This window comes from Sphaeramia orbicularis, chromosome 9 (genome assembly GCF_902148855.1).
Source record: "Sphaeramia orbicularis chromosome 9, fSphaOr1.1, whole genome shotgun sequence".
Lineage (NCBI taxonomy): Eukaryota > Metazoa > Chordata > Actinopteri > Kurtiformes > Apogonidae > Sphaeramia > Sphaeramia orbicularis.
The window spans coordinates 33,009,099-33,030,055 of NC_043965.1; the positions used below are offsets into that span (position 1 = coordinate 33,009,099).

General features: G+C 38.5%; 2 protein-coding genes across 5 annotated transcripts; one reads left to right on the forward strand and one right to left on the reverse strand.

The window, feature by feature from the left end:
- Positions 1–1,934: 1,934 nt before the first annotated feature.
- vgll4l (vestigial like 4 like) lies at positions 1,935–5,963 on the reverse strand. The gene is made up of 5 exons (XM_030143783.1): positions 5,762–5,963; positions 3,943–4,066; positions 3,543–3,792; positions 2,865–2,946; positions 1,935–2,706 (listed from the first exon to the last, which is right to left on the reverse strand). The coding sequence occupies exons 1-5, from the start codon at positions 5,826–5,828 to the stop codon at positions 2,405–2,407; spliced, it is 825 nt and encodes a 274-aa protein (XP_029999643.1). The 5' UTR covers positions 5,829–5,963; the 3' UTR covers positions 1,935–2,404.
- On the forward strand, positions 5,795–20,716 carry syn1 (synapsin I). Of its 4 annotated transcripts, none has more exons than XM_030143781.1 (14): positions 5,795–5,799; positions 11,380–11,698; positions 13,705–13,762; positions 14,337–14,428; positions 14,571–14,727; positions 14,804–14,893; positions 15,361–15,423; positions 15,516–15,658; positions 15,826–15,900; positions 15,987–16,089; positions 16,176–16,328; positions 16,474–16,543; positions 16,656–17,172; positions 17,963–20,716. In XM_030143781.1, exons 2-14 carry the CDS (start codon positions 11,388–11,390, stop codon positions 18,096–18,098), a joined length of 1,968 nt encoding a protein of 655 aa, XP_029999641.1. In that variant the 5' UTR covers positions 5,795–5,799; positions 11,380–11,387; the 3' UTR covers positions 18,099–20,716. The 4 variants fall into 4 exon arrangements, with proteins under 4 accessions (XP_029999641.1, XP_029999639.1, XP_029999642.1 ...); XM_030143779.1 differs by lacking the exon at positions 5,795–5,799 and adding an exon at positions 10,725–10,966 and having other exon boundaries at positions 11,276–11,698; XM_030143782.1 differs by lacking the exon at positions 5,795–5,799 and adding an exon at positions 10,725–10,966 and having other exon boundaries at positions 11,276–11,698; positions 18,001–20,716.
- Positions 20,717–20,957: the final 241 nt, after the last annotated feature.

Here is a 20,957-nt window from a genome sequence, read left to right on the forward strand (position 1 = left end):
CAGCAAATATACAATAATAAGCAAATTTTGGGCCACCTTAAGTGAGTTACATGCTTTGGGTACAGAATTTTATGAACTCTAAGGATTCCACAGATATTTTTTATTTCATAAAACAAGGGAATTTGTAATATTTTCCATTTTTGAGTGGTTTGTCCATTTAATTATTCCCTCTGGGGTTACTGTGCTGTACAGAGAGCGACCACACAACCACAAAATCTAGGGTCAAAAACTATGAAGGTGACTCAGAATACTTTTTCAGATTTTTGACTATTTAGTTAGCTATTTACTTCTTCTACTTAGCTTTAAAAGCAGCTTTCAGCTTTGTTCCTTAAATAAGGATCTTACAGAATTTCGCAACAAATCATACACAGCTCCACAAAAGACACTGTCATTCCATGCAATCATGTTCTTAGCGGTGTATTGTAATGATTTACAAAATGCTTCTAGATTTGTTGATGGAGATCTAACTTTTGAAAGATCAGACAAAGTGAAAGACATTTCCCAGAAGACTTGTCCAACTTTCTGTGTTATGATGCACATTTAATTATAACTGTCACAGTGCAATCAAGTTAAATGGTGTTTTCTGTTATATTTGAGGCATTCAGAATAATTATCTGTTATTGTTACATTGAACTACAGTGTGCATTTGTTTTGCAGCAACATGAGAAGTTTTTCATCACAACATTCTCATGCACTGTTTTATACTGAGAGGCTGAACATATTTCATTTGTAACTCCTCTGAGACATCAAATTATGTATAAATTCGGTGAAAAGGAATAAAAATAAAATGAGATATGTGATGTTAAACACTGGTGTGGAGTCACCTCTTGTGTACCTGTGTAGTGTGTTGTGTTGCTTTGCCCACAGACCTGTGTTTTGACATGTTTGTGGTGTTCACCGTGCAACATGAGAGCATGTATCGCAACACTAGGTAAGGTTTACCTTAGGGCCTCTAGATGGCATTGGAGCCCCTGCTCAGGTTCCACTGGCTGAAGAACATACTCAATGTGGAAATACCAGTTTCAGCATTAAATGAGGGAAAAATACATTTCAGCAGCTTGATCCAGTGTTTGCCCCTGTGCGTATGGACTTGCTACTGTATTTGTTTGATGTGAAGTGGATAGAGCCACTTTGTGATTACATCAATCCATCCAATTACATTATCCTACATAATTTATGGTTTTACATAGCAATTTCAACAAAAAAAGATCCTGGATGTACATTTTCACTCATCTTTGTAAGTGGCATACACCTTTCTTTCAAAAACATTCAACTTGTCAAGACATAAAAGTTGCCTTCCAGTGCCTTAAAATTAAAACAAAGACCAGCTCTGTAATTTCAAAGACAGAAGCTTTGGAATTTTTAATGTTGCCTATCATATTTAAAGTTAGACATGATAGGGCATGCAAATAAGTAACTGAAGAGCACGGCTGGTTCTCATGCTCAGGCCTATGTTAGCCCAACCCTTCCTTTCCCTCTTCCCTCCCTCCTATCCCTTGCCAAACAGGATCTGTAGGATCTTACAGTCATTTTCTCAGGAGACAGGAATGTCAGAGCACAAGGCCCACTGCCTGCTACAACATGCACAAAGCATTCCCTCATTTACAGGAAAAAGTCCCATATGTGTTGCTCATACGTCCATTAATTTCCACTCAGTGTGTGGCAATAGAAAATGCCATGTATGCACCGGACATGTAGCAGACACAATCTGACTCACACCTGAAATTAGTTTGTCTGGTGCAACACCTTTTCCAGTTTTTATAGACTGCACAGGATGAGTTCACGACCCTCATGTTTCAAAGACTCTCATAAAAAAATTCCTAATTTTTTAATGCTATGTTATTTAACCCCCCCAAAATGTATTTTTTTGTGGGGTGATACTCAAAAATTAAAATTAAATGACAAATGCATAACAATATTTTTGGATTTGTTTATTTTTTCATTGTCTTTTCAAAGCTTTTTCATGTACAGCTTAAAAGCATAATATACAGCAGATAGGCTCATCATTTTGACTGTAAAGGACCCAAATGTATAAGAATATAAATATAATACAATAAAATTGTGTCATTCCAGCCACAACAAACACATGACACAACATCAAAGAAATGTAAAGGATTTTTTAAAGTGGATTTTTTCCTATCATCCCATGACAGCACAATCTGAGGAATCCACAAACATCAACAAACAGAGCACAGAAATGCAACAAAAGGACATCCCATTTACTGCTACATTTGTCTGCATCAGTGTGTCTCAAATTTGGACAAACAGCGGTCCAGTGTGACAGCGCTCTGGCAACTTTTTAACTGCCCTCTCAACACTTTGCCTTTGCTTAACAAGCAGAGCTGCAGTAAAAAGCTTAATGTGACAAAGTCCTTTCCCTCTCCGATCAGAGGTCATTACTGTTTTAGTTGATGGACCAGTGGGTGGGGTTTGGTGATGAGTTGCTGGCGGGTTCTTTGAGAGACTGATTTGGGCTGTGGCTGTAGGTAGGGGAGTGGGTAATGCTTGGACTGCTGGGAGGTGTCGAAGAGCAGGACGAAGACTTGGACTTAATCTGCAGCCACTTGTCTCCCAAGGCTTTGGCGAAGTGGTCATCCACAGACACGCTGATGGAAAGCTGCTGGGAGCGAGTGTTTTGGTAATTAATTCCAAGGCTTCTCTGGAAATGCTCGTCCACAACATGATCGTAGTTGCATTTGGAAATCACTGCAGTGAAAACGAGAAATGACGTCAAACACACACCTTCATACTCAACCGCAGTGACTCAATAGAAATGAGTGAACATCTATATTATGGCCTGTACGTGACAGTATGGGAGTGCCCGTCTGGAGAATGAGCTACATCAAAACAAGTGTGAGACTGACCTGATGATGGAGTCTTGTGGGTCTCAGATCTGGAGGAGGGGTTTCTTACAGAGGAGACGCAAGTGATCACAGAGGGACGCATCTAATAAAGACAATACAAAAAAAACAAATGGGTGATTAAAAGATATAAAACACAAAACAAGAGCTGTGAACTAAATGAACCTGATCATCACAGTGTTTAGTACATTTTTATTATTACTTGAACCTAAAGGCACACTCCATTCTGTTGCAAGTCAACTGTATACAAAGTTCAAATGAAAAAACGAAATTATTTAAAGAGCGATTAAACTGGTTGGGTTTGCACATGAAAGTTAGATCATTCCCAATGGGATGGCATTAACAGGTCAAAAAGAGAGCTGTCTGTTTGGTCTTGTTGATGGCATGCTTCCCTCCATTGCTCACATTTTCTTCCTGAATCCGGCTGGATTGCATAGCTCAGACAAGCTTAGACGTGTATATCCTCTTGGAAGTAGAATACCTGTACATTAAGATTCACTGAGTGAAGATAGGAGACGTACCGCTGCCTAGCCTGGAGCTACACTAACCAAGACTACAAAGAGCAAATCAAGTACAACCACTTTTCTTGAGTTAAGACAGTGCAAACATTGTTAATCTTAGATTAAACCTGAAGTTACTTTGGGACACAAGTACCTTTGTTTTTGTTGTTTTTTTAATTACCTGGATTTGACTGGCAGTCGTGTTTTTGGGCTTTTCCTCTGTATTTTCAGGATCCTTTCTTGGTTTCTTGATGAGGGCAAGTGGTTCATCCATGACTGGTGTGTAGTATACATGGTTAGGCAGGGGGCTGGTGGGACTGGGAGAAGGACTCCAGGTTGATGTGGGGCTCTGTGGGCTGCTGAATGCAGGTGGTGCTGGTGCTGTTCTCTGGACAGTTTTAGCCATGGTTCTGCTCAGTACACGCTCCCGCCTAAAATAGTGACACAACAAAAAATGTATTGTATTTTAAACTGTGACCATAAGCAATCTTATTTTTTTACTATTATTATTATTATTATTATTATTATTATTATTATTATTATTATTATTTTGAGCACATTAAGAAACAGGCTGCACAAACCTTTCCTCAAGAGTTAACCCTCTCTCATGGCTGCGTTTGCGTTTGACTGGATACACTGTTGGGGCTCTAGGCCGGTCATTTGTAATGTGTCTAAATCTATCTTCACTTCTGAGATGGGGCTGACCTGAAAAACAAAGTGCAAATATAAAATAAATACAGATGCTCTTAAAAAAACATCCATCAGATACCACAGCCATTTGCTATAATAAAGGTGCAGATATAAGCACCAGGAAATACAAAGGACATAAAATCAAGAACTAGAAATGACAGCTTATCACAGTGACAATGGTTCTTGGAGATCAGTAATGACTAACTACTTGTTTTGATCCATGTCATCTACATGCATGACTAATATTCGTGGGAAAACGTTTTTTTTTTTTTTTTTGCCACCGTTAATTGTAAACTGTTAAGCTGTAAAACTTGATTTACCTGATCAGTGAGTGTTACAACACTACACAGCTGATTCAGTTTTAACGGTAAATATTGTTTTTCTGCACCTAATTCTGGCATCAGGCCCATTCACAGAGTTAAAAGGGCGTCATCAACGTATTTTGCATTGGTGGAGTAAAACTGTCCGGATGGCTTTCAGTCTCTCAGGCTGCGAATTTTTTTGTAGAAGAGCCATGAAGATGAACACGCACACACAACGCTGAGTTTGGGCAATTACACAAGTTGAAACACATCAATGAGACACTGATGACTTCACTGGTGTAATGAAATAGAGTGATGAACAGTGCATTTACACTTGAAGTTACACTTTAAAAATCCACTTTCTTTTCTCACTGAAAGGTAAAGCATCATGATTGACACTTAGACAAGCTCAGTTACTCTTGGAGGTTTTGTTTCTCTTCAAAGACATGAAAAACCTCACATATTCAAAGCAATCATGCATACAGTCAAAACAGCAGCTTTATTAGAGAAATGTAATGGCAGTAGAAGTATTCACATTGTTTGAGAGTTTCTTTGGTGCATTGTTTAAAGAGTGCTCAGTTAACACTTCAACTTTCACATTTACTATGACAGCGGGAGTCTTTCACAACTCCCCTGACTATATTCAAATGAGAACCTCAGTACTTCAAAAGAAAAGCCCCGTCATAACAACATCAACTACCTGGCTGACATGAAACAATTAACTGTTTTGCATTGTGAAAGAAAAAAAAATTCCCAAGTGCTCAGTGCTCCCTATGCACACAATCCACATTTCCTAAAACACTCCAACACCTGTGTGCTAGTCCTTCACACAGGGTGCTATTGTGGCAGGGGAAGGGGGGGCAGGTATAACCACACCTATGCTGATTTTCTACTGCCTCGGGCATGGTTATTTCTTCCTTATTAACACAGCGAATCCACTGCCTGACCTTCTGATTTGTTTTTGAACAGATAAAGTTGTGATTCCATAGAAACACAACGTTAACAAAGGGTCACAACACCATTTATAGTGTATTTGCTTAATCTTTTCTTTCTTTAAAGCTGGAGTGTTAGTAAGTATTAAGAGAAGGAAAATATCGGAACTCTACTTTAGTTTTCTTCTTCACCAAAAGATTTAGGTTCAGAAAGTTGTGAATTAAGGCATTACTTTTTCTAAACATAACACAGCATCTGATAAATTCTACTTCATAAAATAATTCATGGGTTAAAGATTAGAAAAACAAACTAATAAAAAATAATATTCTTTGATTTTGTGATGACAGTATCTAAATGTGTGATTTAACACTTTAGGAATTTCAGACTTTCACTGATCTATGTAATATTAGTAGTTCAGAGCCATGTTAGTTAGTTACATCATAGATAATAAAATAGAAACAATATTCAAGCTTACCCTCTAAAATGTAGACTTTGAAGCCGCTGCTCATCCGAGTAATATAGTGGAAATTTGCCACTGCCATGACTCCGTGCCTTAGTCTGAGTGCAGGCAAATACAGAGACACCTTGACTGCTGGAGCTTACAGGACACAATGAGCCTCAGTTATGGATTGTATTGGGAAGGTAATGATATGCTTGGTCTGAACTCAGCCAGGTAATGTATCAGGTGAGTGCAGATAGGAGCCGTGACTTCCCTGTGACTCATTCCTGCAGTCAGATTGGCTGCTCTCTGGCCAATCAAGAGCTCTCCTTCCCTCAGTGTTGTTATTGTCCTACAGGCGGAATGTGTTCACAGGTAGGCCTTTCTCAGAGGTAGAAAGTAGTGTCATGTACCACAGAATCCACAGTGATTATAGCAAAAGAGCTTTTGTTTATTTAACACTACCTCTGTGCAAGTCACAACAGAAAAAAATGCTTAATAGTCGTAATAATCACATTTTTTTGCACAACTTTTTAGATTCCTCCCTGAAGGAAGTGAAGTGTGCCCTTTGTTTCCCTCCTTGGACTCAGCACCTGCCCCCCCCCCCCCCCCCTCGCCTAATCTGAAATCTCACCAAACTGCATTTTTTCGAGTGCTTAGCCCACCGGAGCTCCAGTCATTCCACTGACCTGCCCATACACGCACACAGCTGCACTGTGAGCCTGCCTCACCAGTAATCCAAAGGCTTTTGTTTATGGCCAGACAAAGACTCCTAAGTCCTGAAAATGCCATGAGAACAATCTAGCCTGAGCATACTGAGGAGTTTGGACACACAAACAATATCTGTGGAGGCCATTCACATACATGCTTTGTCACACAGGTACTGCAGAAAAAGCCATTGAGAGTGTAACTGATATGTTTTATGGTATCTTTGTAAATTGTATCAGTGTGAAGAGACAAAAGTGGTCCACGGTTTGTTTCAGTGGAAATCATGCTGCTGGTCTCGAAAAGTGGTGATGTGTCAGCTGCTGAAGAATCGTGGTTCAATAAGAAAACGAGTTACACGGACAAAGACAATTTATAAAAAAATCTTATGTTGGGTTCAATTTCAGCTCAACACTGCCTCCCTAAGTCATACACTGCCCATGCATGACTGTGGAACCTCAAGTAATGTGGCAAGGGAGTTTACAAAGAAAAAGAGTGTTTACTTAGTATAAAAATGTTATTTAACATGTTTGTTCACAGATTCAATGAAAAAAACAATGTAAAGAATGCAAGACTTAAATGCATGGAATCTATGAATGAGAAACTGTGTTTTATAGTCAAATCAAATCAAAACAAATTTTATTTCTATAGTCCCTCATATCTACACCAAAATGCTTCTCCGATTAGATTCCTTGGTGATCTGGGAAAATCCCAATTATTGTGAGTGCTAGAAATACTTATACATATCTAAATGATAACTTGAAAAACACAGTAGCCGTTAGTCTACACCTCTTCTATTTCCATATTATTATTAAACAGTAAACAGATGCTCTGCGATCATATAATGTCCCTGATGGAGGTACTGTATGCATGTTATTATGGACTTCTCTTTGCAAGCAACATATTTATCTTAATACTGGAAAAAATAATAACTTAGTAAAAATCAAAGTGCCTTCATGCATGTGGTGTTATTTAGTTCTAACACAATGTTCTGTAAATGTAAAAAGTCATACGTCACAAAAAATGGCACTTATTTGCAGAATTTTAAGTATTTCAAGTATTAGGGTTGAGGTGATTCTCCCTCAAGCCCCATAATGACGTCATTGTGCACATGAACATATGAACTACACAAAAGTCAGGTGAGTCTATGGGTATGTTTGTCCAATGGTGAAGGTGAATGAAAAGATGGTAATAGAGAAGCAAACGTGAAAGAAACAATAACAATTATTCCTTTCCTTAATATGCACTAGCTTAGAGCTGTTGTAATTAACTACACAAAAACAGCAAAATAGCAGTTTGACTACTTTCATTCCTATGTAACTTTGTACTAGCAGCAACACACTGCAACATTTACTTAAACACCTCATTTTATTTACATATTGTTCAACACTCCTCTTCTGTAATATTTAATGAACTACTATATCTAATGTGTATAACAGAACAAACTGTGTCAATGTGTGCAGAGCATAACTCCCAAACATATGATCAACAATATAGCATTAAAAGGAGATAATGCTCCAGATCTATAACTGCTCAAGCTGAATTTTGTAACAGAACAAGCCTCAGGGGTTTACTTAACATTCATAAAAAAATGTGGGTGAAACATGAATGTGAAGCTGGGACTAGTCTAACTTGAATGTTTTGGCTCGTTTCGAGTTTAACCTACAGTTACTTAACTAAATACGGGTGGTGGACAACATGGCCCAAGGACAGCAGACTTAATATTGAAGTGTTTTTATTTCTCACTGCAAAAAAAAAAAAACAAAAAACAGAAGGCTTATTCCTGATCTCATGACAGCAAAGACCATAGATTTGGATAAGATGAGATGAGATAAGATAAGATAAGATAAGATAAGATAAGATAAGATAGAACTTTATTCATCCCACAGGATATTATTGTGCCAGAGGTGCACAACAAAACACAATAAGAATACAACGTGCACAATGCGCAGCAGAATATATATATATATAAAAAAAACCAAGATAAAATAACAACCTACACAATGACAGCTAATGAAAACGTAACATATTACATTACATAAAGGTTGTGCAAATTAAATCATTGCAAAAATAAACTGCACCTCAGACTAGATTTAACTGAACTCTTCATAAATGGTAGTTATATCTGGAACATGATGCCAAATGACATAAAACTGATAACAGATGTCAAAACATTCACAGCAAAAGTTCAGAACTGGCTGAAAATAAAACAAGAATGTACCCACTTCTAAAATATATAATGTTTGGTGAGTACAAGCTGTTTTTCTTTTTTCTTTGAGTGTGTGAATGTGTGTGGTAGATGTGCACAGGCTTTTTTTTTTTTTTTTTTTAATTTATTATTGATGGTGTTTACTGTTTATACTGCAAATGTATTTCTCTGTTGAAAAGCCCAACCAGGGCCAGGATGCTAACTAGCTAAATGCTATATACTCTTCATCAGATGTTCTATGTCCACTAAGTTTCATTGTGTTGTCCCTAATAAATAAATGAATAAATAAATATATATTTTTTTATTTAAAAAATGTAAATCCATTCCAAACAAATGTGTTATAATTGACAAGAAGATCTGACAGTCTGATGACAGCAAGCAAAATATGGAGCATATATTGTGTAATGAATTCGATTATTTAGAAAATATCAGTCATTTTATCAAGTAGACATGTTGATGAACCACAGCTATTAGCAAAGTTAATGCAACAATGATGCATTTGATTAATTTGTCATTACATTACTCATTACAATTCTAATCATTATGTAATTATAATGATCAGATAGAATACAGGTATATTAATATCACCTGTCTCCAACAGACAGTGCGAATGTGCTTCAGTTTCCACACAGTGTAGTTTCCATAGTAGGGACCAGGATTCCCTGGAGGTCAGTGTTCCTCTCAGCCTCCGGGCATCACCATCAGGGGGCGTGTTTTATTTTTTTTATAGTCAGTATCAACTCTGCTGAAGATCAAAAGTAACAGCTTGTGTCAGCAGCCAAAAGCCACACAGTGAGTCTGCCACTGGTGTTTTATTGGACGCAGCAGGATCCAGTATCACATCAACACCCACAGGCACCATTTGAAGTCAACAACACGCTCACATCTGACAGAGAGCGACGCCCCTGTCACCCTGCTCCCGTCAGCACCACCCTCTCATCCGAGCTGAGGCTGCGTCAAGTCAGATGAAGACCAGCAGGAGCAGCACAGGAAGTGGATCAGGAACTCTGACAGAACCCTCATAGACCACAACACAATGAACAAACATTAACAAAATGAATAACTTTGTGCTGTATTTTGAGTTGGGGGTGCAATTAAGCAGTAACTTGAGATAAATCTGACTATTTCTAGGAATCTATACAAAAGTAAGCAGTCCCATCTTGAGGTTCTTGTATGTCTAAAAGGAAAACATAATTTTGGAAGCACTAGTGGCAAAAAACTGAGTGCATTTACATTATAAGTTCTGCATTTATGTACAAATTTAAGGCACTCAATTTTTTCATTTTCAGCAACTTTATTTATTTTTGTATTTATTTTTTATTTGATTTGATTTTTTTTTTTTTTTTTTTTTTTTTTTTTTACAATTTGGAGTCAAACATTGAACTCTTTACTCTGACATTTATTATATAGTGCAGTAAACTATACATATTCACAGTATAAAGTAAAAATAACAAATTTATTGAATAAATGTATAGATAATTCAAATCTATGTATATATAAAGATGCCCCTTTCATGTTTACTTTTATTATTTTTAAAGGTTTACATTTATATTTAAGGCCTATCTATAGCTTGTGTATTGTATGTATAATTATAACTATTTTACCGTTGGCTGCAGGTATCAGAAATACATTTCACTGCCCATTATACTATGTACGACTGCATGTGACAAATCTGATCTTATCTTATCTTATCTTATCTTATCTTATCTTTTCTGTTAGAAGAAAATAAAGAACCCAACAGCATAGACTCTATACAACTGTACAAATGTGCACATTAAAAGACCATGACAAATCAATGTAAACATAATACAGACAAACAGTGTGTTATTTCATGCATTGTGCAGATACCTTTGCCACTTTAAATTGTGCAGTTTTCCCTTTGTGGTTCTGGTTAAATACTTGCAGAAAATGACTTTAAATTCCTTTTTGCATTCTGCGTTAATGCAGATACTTGCCCTACAATACATTACCCTAAAAATGAAATATCCTGCACAATAACCCACCACAGCCTTTTATTTTGACAGTCATCCCCGGATGCTGTGTTGGTCCTGTTGGCTGCCTTGCCGTGGTCCAGGCTCCTTTCCCTCAGGATGACTGGGAGTGACGCAGGGCAGACGGAAAAAACTGGGGCTTGAGGGGAAGGACAGGGCGAACGGCGGTGATGCTGGAAGGACTTTGGCTTTAATCTCACAGGTTTAAAGTCTGATGTATAACCTGGTTGAACAGAGGACATGACTGCCACCTTTATGTACAGCTAGGATTTCATCTGTGCCATTAAGGAATCACCACCTCATCCTTGGGGCGGCTCAGTTTGGATCCCCTCCCAGGTAGGCTTCACCATGCTTTGCGCACAGGCTACTACACATTACTACACTATTACAGCTGCTTAGATTACTGTCATCACTTCCCAAATAGGATAATATCATTTACAGTGCATTATTATTATTATTATTTATTAAAAACAGTGTGTGGTGTATTTTCTTATTGTTTCACACATCCATTCCAGCTGGATGTGTGTTTGTGGTTTTCTATAGCCAGTTCAATAGGCTGTGAGATATAGTCACGACGTTTGGTATTTGACAGCCCGGTGATCAGATCTGCTCCTCACTGACACCTTAACACATGTTTCTTTTTAGGTTATCACTGATCCCAGACAGGGGGAAGCAGCCTAGTCATTCCATTTTTATTCCATCCACCGGGAGGATTTTGGACACCTTTTTCCATTCATTTTACTATTAAGTCTCCATCATGAACTATCTGCGTCGACGACTATCGGACAGCAATTTCATGTCCAACCTGCCCAATGGTTACATGACTGATCTCCAACGCCCCGACCCGCCGCAGCAGAGCCCCGCAGTGTCGCCTGGGCCGGAGAGGCGCCAGTCCAGCAGCCAGCAGCAGTCTGGAGGTGGAGGATCCGGCTTCTTCTCATCCATATCCAATGCTGTCAAACAAACTACAGCTGCAGCGGCTGCCACTTTGTCAGAGGCAGCTGACCGGGCAGGAGTCTCCAGCAGTGGCAAGATCCTCCTGGTTATCGACGACCAGCAAACCGACTGGTAAGAGCGGTGCGCATCGTCACAGAGGTGCCTCGTCTAGACAGAAATGTGTGCCAGACTGTGGGTTGCAGTGGCCTAACATCTAAGAAGGTCATATGATTCATCCACTGCTGTCAGGATGCATCACGTGTAGCAGCCCGTGGGCTTCTTCCTCTCACCAAAACACCTTGCAGCTCTCTCTAAGCCCTAATAGTGCCTTGGCAGAAGCGCAACAGCCTGAATGCGGAGAAGCCATTTTCATTTTGACGATCTGCTATTTCCATTTTACATTCTGTCCAAGGTTTGGAAGTGATGCCAATGCACCTGGCATATCCTGGAGCAAACATGATCATGCAGATATTTTCAAAATGAATGTGTCTAGAGAGAGAAATTGTGCTTTGGGAGGGAAAAAAAAAGTTATGCACCAGAAAATTGTCTTCACCATTAACCCTTTCATGCATAGTGGTCACTACAGTGGACAGTTACTCTACAGCAGGGGTGTCAAACTCATTTTCCTCCGGGGGCCACATTCAGCCCAATTTAATCTGAAGTGGGCCGGACCAGTAAAATAATAGCGTGATAACCAATAAATAATGACAACTCCAAATTGTTTTAGTGCAAAAATAACGTTCAATTATGCCAATATTTACATTTATAAACTATCCAAACAAAAAGGATGTGAATAACCTGAAAAACACAGAATTTGCTAAGAAATATAAGTACAATTTTATCAGTATTATGCCTCGACTTATCATTTATACGTATGCACAAAACATTTAGTAACAGGCAGAAAATTTTTAAAATTGCACTTGTATTTCTTAACAAATTCCGTTTTTCTTTTTTTTTTTTTCAGGTTATTTCCTCTTCCTTTTTGTTTGGATAGTTTGTAAATGTAAACATTTTCATTTTTGCACTAAAACAATTTGGAGTTGTCATTATTTATAGGTTATTGTGATATTATTTTTGAGTTTGATGCCCTAACTTGCACTTTGCAACCTTTGGTGGGCCGGTTTTGGCCCCCGGGCCGCATGTTTGACACCTGTGCTCTACAGCTTTAATCTTGTATATTCATGGGTTTTGTTGTTTTAGTTCCATGTCAACCAACGCAGTGGACACTTATGCATCATCTCATAAACTGCAATTCATACCATTATTGTAACATTGCTGTTCTTGATTGGTTCTTTAGTGGAAATCAATTGTTAATATTTATTTTTTGCATATTATCTCCATGAAGTGAGTAATAACTAGTATTAGAATATGTTCAAATGTGAGAAAACATCAGATTAGCTGCATTATACATGGTTTCATTTCACTGTTTTCATATCACTTTATGATATTGGGTTTTAAATACATATTTCTTTGCTTCAAGAATAAAATTCATGGTGTAGCTGAGTGGACATTTTTGTAACTCCATGAAAAACAGGTTGATTTAAAAAAAAAAAAAAAAAAAAAAAAAAAAATCAGTCACATTGTTTTTTTGTTTTTTTTCCATGCCTAAAGAGGAATAAAAACACTCAGGAAAAAAAAAAAAATCTTCATTAAGGTTCTCATAATTCATGCATGAAAGGGTTAAATATTATGCTTATTAGAGGTATATGTGCACAAGTCAGAAGTGATGAAGCACTGAACTCCAAATGTCAATATTAGACCCAAGGTTTAAATAAATGAAATACTTTGCATCAATCACAGTCAGATCCTTCTTACTGCCTGTGAATCCTTACTTTCTTCTTACCCCTTACACAAGCACAGCACAGTCTATATAATTCTCCCATTTTGGCACAAGGAGCAGATGGATTACATCTGTTATGTAGGTTAAAATAATGCTTAGGATCCCATAATTTATTTTTGTATATTGCATGAAGCCTAAAATAAAACTGAAACCGTCTAATTCCAATCTAGTGCTGACTATAGGAAAAGTAGCATTTGTGAAATGTAAGACAAATAGACAAACAGTCACTAGTAACAGAAAACAATTGCAGTATCATGTTTGTTTCTGAGTAACTGTTGGATTCAACTTTGACATGCAGGGTGAAGGTTTTCAGAGGAAGGAAAGTTCATGGGGAATATGACATCAAGGTCGAGCAGGTAGGTTTTCTGTACGCAACAATGCGACTTTTACTGTGTTTTCTTGTTTCAGCATTCAAGGTCTGATTATTGGCATTATAAGGAGCTTTGTGTTTTTTCAATAGATAACATCATTTGCAATTCTTAGCTGTGTTTGCAAAGACTTAGAATTATACATGTCTCATGGATCAGTTCACTAATGATTACCTAGTGCATCTCATTTTGTTTTGCCCTATTTTGTGAACAACCAGCAATGATTTTGCTAGGCTTGCAGAAATAGAAATGTTTACCTGATAAAAAATAAATAAATAAATAAAAAATCCTTTATTTATTCATTATACACTTAAAATTTTTATGGGTATCTGCAAAATAGCTTGTTGAAACAGTGGTGGAAGACAACACTATTACATCAGTTTTAAGATCCCTTTCTCCCTCTGAGGCCTTTTTATTGCTTCCTATTTTTGTCCTATTTGACAGAGGTGTTTCCATTATTTCCCCTGTGGGCTCTTCTCAGGGAGAACACACTTCAGAAAAAGTCTGCCATCCTATCATTGCACCTTTGTTATTATAGTGATTGAGTGTGTTGTCCTTTCAGGCAGAATTCTCTGAAATCAACCTGGTGGCAAATGCAATGGGCACGTATCATGTGGATATGGATGCAATCAGGAATGGACACAAGGTTACAAAGTAAGTAAATAACAAAATGGCCGGAGAAGAATGTGATCATGTGTGTGGTTTGGGTTCAAGTTGCCTTTTAATGTAAATACCTCACAGTGGAACATTTCCTTCTTGTAACATGTTAATGTTCTGCTAATGTTCTTTGTCTCAGGTCCTTTAAGCCAGACTTTGTGCTCATTAGACAACATGCCTTCAGTATGGACAAGAATGGTGACCACAGGAACATAGTGATTGGACTTCAGTATGCTGGAGTACCAACTGTTAACTCTTTGCACTCTGTCTATAATTTCTGTGACAAACCGTGGGTGGTAAGTGTTAATTAAATCATCTATTTGTTAGTTTTGGACATGTAACTTAAATCCTAAAACTATGTGTTTATTTCAGTTTGCTCAGATGTCAAGAATGCATAAGCAACTGGGACCAGAGGAGTTTCCACTGATAGAGCAGGTTTACTATCCGAACCATAAGGAAATGGTGAGTTCTCTCCATCTGCTCCCCTTTCTCCTCCCCCTTTCCACTTGCTCTGATGGGATATGTCGTCACACTGAACAACCCTTAAAGGGACATGCACAGATAACAACCCCCCCTCCCCCCCCTCCCCTTGACTGGGTATGAGGGTAATTCACTTCCATGTCAATATTCCATCTCATGTAACAGCTGAGACCAACCTAATTTTCTGGGGAGTGTCTTGTTTTTGTTTTAGGTTGAGTCTAAGCTGCTGAATATTTTTGTGCCAAATTGGTTTCAGTGCAGTAACAATGACACTACTGCAGAGCTGTCACCCTGCTGTCACAAGCTGACAATACTGGGCATGTTTTCAACCATCAATATGAATCAAAAGTTCCTGCAAAAATCAAGGAACCTTCTATGTGTCACTCTGATAAAAATAAAAACAGAGTAGAAATTTTTTGTCTAATTTTAGATTCTGTGTCTTGTTACAGATTACCTCACCTCGATTCCCTGTTGTTGTGAAGATGGGCCATGCTCACTCAGGAATGGGAAAGGTATTACTCATCTAAAAGGTATTATTGTGAATGCATTACATCTCGGAGCATTATATGAAATCATATTTATTTTGTAATGTTTGCGACACTAGGTGAAAGTGGACAATCAATATGATTTTCAAGATATTGCCAGTGTTGTGGCATTAACCAAGACTTACGCCACATCTGAGCCCTTCATTGATGCAAAATATGATGTCCGAATCCAGAAGATTGGCAATAATTATAAGGCATACATGTGAGTAAAATTATCAGTTTATTTAATTCATTTGTCATTCTTTTATGATTCATACAGATGATTGAATAAAGAAAGTTAATTCACAAACAACCAACAAAGCAGCATATAGCAAATAATATACATGGCCTAAAAAGTGAATCATTGTATTTTTGTTTTCTGATAAACAGGAGGACATCAATTTCTGGCAACTGGAAAACCAATACTGGCTCATCAATGCTTGAGCAGGTGGCCATGTCGGACAAGTAAGTACTAACAGATGCAGCATGAGATAAAACAACATATAGAATCTCAGTGTACTATTATAGTCCTGTTTAACTTTCTGCTGCAGGTACAGAATGTGGGTGGACTCTTGTGCAGAAATCTTTGGAGGGTTAGATATCTGTGCAGTGGAGGCTCTGCATGGCAAAGATGGCAAGGACTACATTATAGAGGTACTAGACTGGCAGCAGGATGAATGATGCCATGTTATATATGACAAAAGCAGAGCCAACTGAACCGTCATCTTGTCATTTGCTAGGTAGATGACTGTTCAATGCCACTCATTGGTGACCAGCAGGACGAAGATCGCATTCAGATTGCAGAGCTGGTTGTTTCTAGTATGAACCAGCTTGTTCCACGTACTTCCAGCCCTTCCACGATCCGTGCATCCACATCAGGACAGCCAGCACAGGTGCCCAAATCATATCTAGAAGTCATGTCCCATGAGTATTTTCAAGTCAGCAGACGTTCAGTAAACACAGCAAATACATTCACCTGTATCTATATTTACAGGTGAAGTGCATTTCATGAAACTGAAACTTTCTCTTGATTTATAGAAAGCAGCATCTCCCCAGCCTGTCTCACAACCTAAAGTACCACAGGCTCAACAGCGTCCATCACCACAAGGTATTAAGCATATCAGATAGGATATTTGTTTTTGAATATGTCTTCCATTTCCATGTCAAGGCAAGGTTAATTAATAGGCATGTGAGTGTTTTTGCTGCTTTCCCTATTGTAGGTGGTCCTCAGCAAGGGCCCCCATCTCAGCAGCGTCCACAGCCTCAAGGCCAACCTCCAGCACAGGCCCAATCAGCAACCAGTCCTGGCACCGGTGAGACCGGTGCCAAGGCAAACCAGGGACCTCCAGCCCAGCAGAGGCCTCCGAGTCAGGGAGCTCCTCCAGGCCAGAGACCTCCTTCTGGTCAGGGTTCTCCTCAGCGAAGCCAGGGAGGCTCCCCCCAGGCTCAGAGGCAATCGTCTGTTTCCCAGCAGCAGCAGAAACCTTCTCCCGGTCAGAAACCTCCAGGAGGCCAACCCCAGCAGAGGCCTCCCCCGCCTCGGCAGCTGTCACAGGGAGGCCAACAGAGGGCCCCTGGTCAGCAAGGTCGTCCTGGAGCGCCTACCACCCAGCAACCGCGACCCGCTGCCCAAGGACAGGGGGGTCCAGGAGGACGACCCCCGCTGCAGCAAAAGCCTCAGCCACCACAGAAACCAAGCCAGGACAGCCCGTCTGTGGGTGGTTCTCCACAACTAAAGTAAGTAAGATAAATGAATCGGTATTGGTTTCCGCTCTTAGAATTGAACAAATGATCTTCCTTTACTTTTTGCCTGCATCAGGATATGCATGCCACATGGAAAAACAACTCATGCTCCTTGATGAAATATGATCCACCTGAATGTGCATGATTTATTGATCCTTACATTTTTCAGTCATTCAGAAGGAGTTTGAACAAACATTTCAGAAAGCCTGAAGTGATTACAATACATAAAAACAAAAACCTACTTACAGTCGTACATAACCATAATAAATCTGCCTCAATGGTCTATGTTCTGTTCTGTGGAATTGTTTTCTGCCTGTAAATGAATAATACAATATTGAAAACCCACAAGCTTTTTCCCAAATCATTTGAAGGTATCTCCTCTGAATTGAACTTGCTCAAGTGCATAATTGTAAATTTTTTTTAATCGCAACATGAATTCATCATTGTAAGTAATCGCTAGATAACGTTGCATAAAATCTTTTTCTGAATTACCTACATTATCAAAACCAAATAAAGGCATTTGGTTTCATCAATCCCTGATCAAAACATGCATAACTTTGCATCCAGATAAGTCATTCACTATTCATATCATATTCAACAGATCAAATGATATAAAAAGTATGGTCATTCAGTAATGAATAATCATGCACTTATGTCATCTTTGAGCTGCTTCTCTCCTTTCTCTCTCTGTGCTGCCGTGTTCCTGCCTTTTCATTTCATGGGTTTGCTGCATGACTTTAATAGCCTCTTCCTCTCCTCTATTGCCATTTTCCTCTCTTTATAGCAAGTCCCAGTCTCTTACCAATACCTTCAACATTCCAGAAACCCCAGCGCCACGAGCCAGCCTTAGCCAGGATGAGGTGAAGGCTGAAACCATACGCAATCTACGCAAATCTTTTGCCAGTCTCTTCTCAGACTGAGATGGCATAAGCCCACATCCCTCCTCCTACTGACAGAAAGATGGACATGCAAACTGAAGGGCGGATCCCTTCTTTCTTCAACAAACAAGGACCAACAGGATCCCACCATGAACACTGACCCTGATATAAAAATGTACACATCGAACACCCACTGCCTAACAGTTAAAATCTTTTAAAATGAACACAAAGTAGAATACATAGTAAATTTAGGCACTGAAGTCTGAAACATTCCTTGCCTCGCCTCAAGCTCCAGTAAGTCATTTGCCCATCGTGTCACATGAACAACACAAAGCCTGCATATGCATGAACACTCACAAAAATAAGAAACAAAATAACACAATACTGCTCCCACTTGTCTGTTAGTGCTGTAAAGTCATTGTGGTCTTTATGTTGAAGCTTGGTTGGTTTTCTGAGCCGACCAAGTTAATTAACTCAGCACAGCCACACACATAGAATGTCCAGTGTTAGCTAATGCTCGATCTGTTTCAGCTTTTGAGCGCTCATGGTGACGTCTTTAGCTGCATGTCAACAGGAGACAATGGCCGCATTTCCCACCCCTCACATCGGCGCTTGTAACTGTGTCGTCTAATGTAGTTGAATTAGTTTGTAAAGTAGCCTAGTAGGTATTGTGAGTATGTTGTTGCTGCCACTTCCTGTTTTTTGTCGCACAAGAGCAAAAACCAACAAGCTCTCCATATTGAATGCATGCCTTACACAGACAAGACAGTCGAATCAAATGGAGTTGTCTCAGGGATGTCCAATTGATTGTGACACTTGTGTGTGGGTGAGGGTCTTCCATTACAGTTATATAGTGGTCGTAGTTGAGTCGTTCTTACCAGTAATGAAGGAAAAGCATACATTTTATTGAGGTAGAACATTTTATTGTTTAATATACATTTGCACAGAGAAAACACTGCAAAATTATACTTGAAAACGGTAGACAATGACTGATGTTTGAAGTCCGTATCTTCAGGTTTATTCACCTTCAAAGCAACAATCCAGTGTTCCTTTTCATGGGATGCTGCTGTGATACGTGCGGTATATGCAGGGTTGGTAACAGTCACCAAAAATGTAGTCATAGATAGTTTCATTTCATATTTGCTTGTTTTCAAAGAACTAATAAAATAATATACTGACTGTAAACCAATTTAATGGATGCACTTAATGTTATGTCAGCTAGGTTTAGCAGAGAGTTAGCACATTGTGAGTAACTTTAAACCTGAGTCTGTATTGTAAGTGCAAGTTTCTGCTTCCATATCTGCCTCGGGTTTGTAACAGGTTTACAGTCTGTAAGCAGAGGCCATACTCAGCCAAGGAATGATACATATACATGATTTATCTATATATAAGAAAATTAAATGCAATGGAATGTCAACTGTGGGATGTACCTTTGGCCTAGATTTAGCATATGTGATGTTCCTGCCACTTTCCCTTTTTGCACTGATAATACTTCTTTTTCTCACAACTCTTAAAATCCTGGTTGGTTCCATTTCCAGGCACCAAAAACGTCTTCCAGAAGGAGTGCTTTCCATTTGAATGTTTATGTAGTATGGCAATATCATGCTTTTAAGAGAAGACCCAATAGCCATAAGGTTAAAGGAGTCCTGGTTTCCCTGCAGATTCTCCATGCTGCCTGCATTGATCATTCTTTATATGTGTCCACAGTGACCTCTTGTGCTCAATGGTGCATAAATGTGTGAATGTTCTGTAACTGGTTTAACCAAATAGGTATATTGTACAGAGCTCTGATGCAGACTGTCACCTTTATCCCCCTGCTGCTATTTGTGCTTGTTGATGTTATGTGAGTCTCTAAGGTCTTTCTTTAATTTCATGTCATTTATTTATGCTTTTTTTTTTTTTTTTTAACTGCTAATTTAATTATTTTTTTTCCACGAGACATGATTGTCTTGGGGCTTCTGAGTTTATGCAACAGTTGAGACTTCATTTTAAACTTTTACTGTGACTCAGCGTCAGTACATCATCGACAGATTTATCGTGGCAGCAAAAACACTGCCAAGAGAATCAGTAAGAGGAGCCTAGTGTATTTTTAACACTCAGATTGTAATTGATGAAAATGAGCCATCTCAATTTGCAAGGATGGTTAACTTTGAAAAATGTCTTTCTGTTAGTCAGAGGCCTCTTGGCCATATTAAGACATAATATTTACAATGACATCTCTTGGGACTGACAGGTTGGGCTGTGACAGCAATGCAAAGATGTACTGTATTTATTTATGGTTTTGATATTCACAAACATTTTCTTTTAAATTAATCACATTATTTATGGTGGTATATTTGGCTGTGAATGTATTTTTCTTTGTCAAAGCTTTTTTGTTTTCTAGATGCGCTGTAAAATCATTGTGAAAAGATTAAATGTTTATGAGTTTGAGTGGAGCTGATTGTCATTCAATGCCTGCCAGATTTAACAACATAGGTACATCATAAATGTAAGTGCAAGAATCAAAAAGCTGAGGTCTTTGTTAATCAAAAAATAAATAAATTATGGTGGATTATAAATTAAATGTAAAGACTAATTGATGTTATATGCAATGTAGCTATATTATGTGAAAATGAGTATGTTATAAAAACATGCACAATAAAGTCTATGATGAACAGTGACTCTTTCCTTCTCTGCTGCTTTTCATTTATTTTCTTTTACATGCATGCTTTGCAAGTAAAACTGCTTATTTCACACAGTTTCAACACACTTATAAGTAAAACTAGGATTTCTGCCTGATTACTGTGTTGATCGTTGATAGGCATGATCAGTTTATAAAAGTGCACCTGTTCTAAAATGACACTTTGCATGTTAACTGTCTCATTCTGTTAAGATGTACAGCAGCTTGCACAGCATTTGTAA

Coding starts and splice junctions, on each gene's coding strand:
- syn1 (XM_030143781.1), top strand. CDS start 11,388: ATGAACTATCTGCGTCGACGACTATCGGACAGCAATTTCATGTCCAAC. Junction 13,763..14,336: donor ATGACATCAAGGTCGAGCAG/GTAGGTTTTCTG, acceptor TTGTCCTTTCAG/GCAGAATTCTCTGAAATCAA. Junction 14,429..14,570: donor AATGGACACAAGGTTACAAA/GTAAGTAAATAA, acceptor TCTTTGTCTCAG/GTCCTTTAAGCCAGACTTTG.
- vgll4l (XM_030143783.1), bottom strand. CDS start 5,828: ATGGCAGTGGCAAATTTCCACTATATTACTCGGATGAGCAGCGGCTTC. Junction 4,067..5,761: donor CAAAGTCTACATTTTAGAGG/GTAAGCTTGAAT, acceptor TTTGTTTTTCAG/GTCAGCCCCATCTCAGAAGT. Junction 2,947..3,542: donor CGACTGCCAGTCAAATCCAG/GTAATTAAAAAA, acceptor TGTCTTTATTAG/ATGCGTCCCTCTGTGATCAC.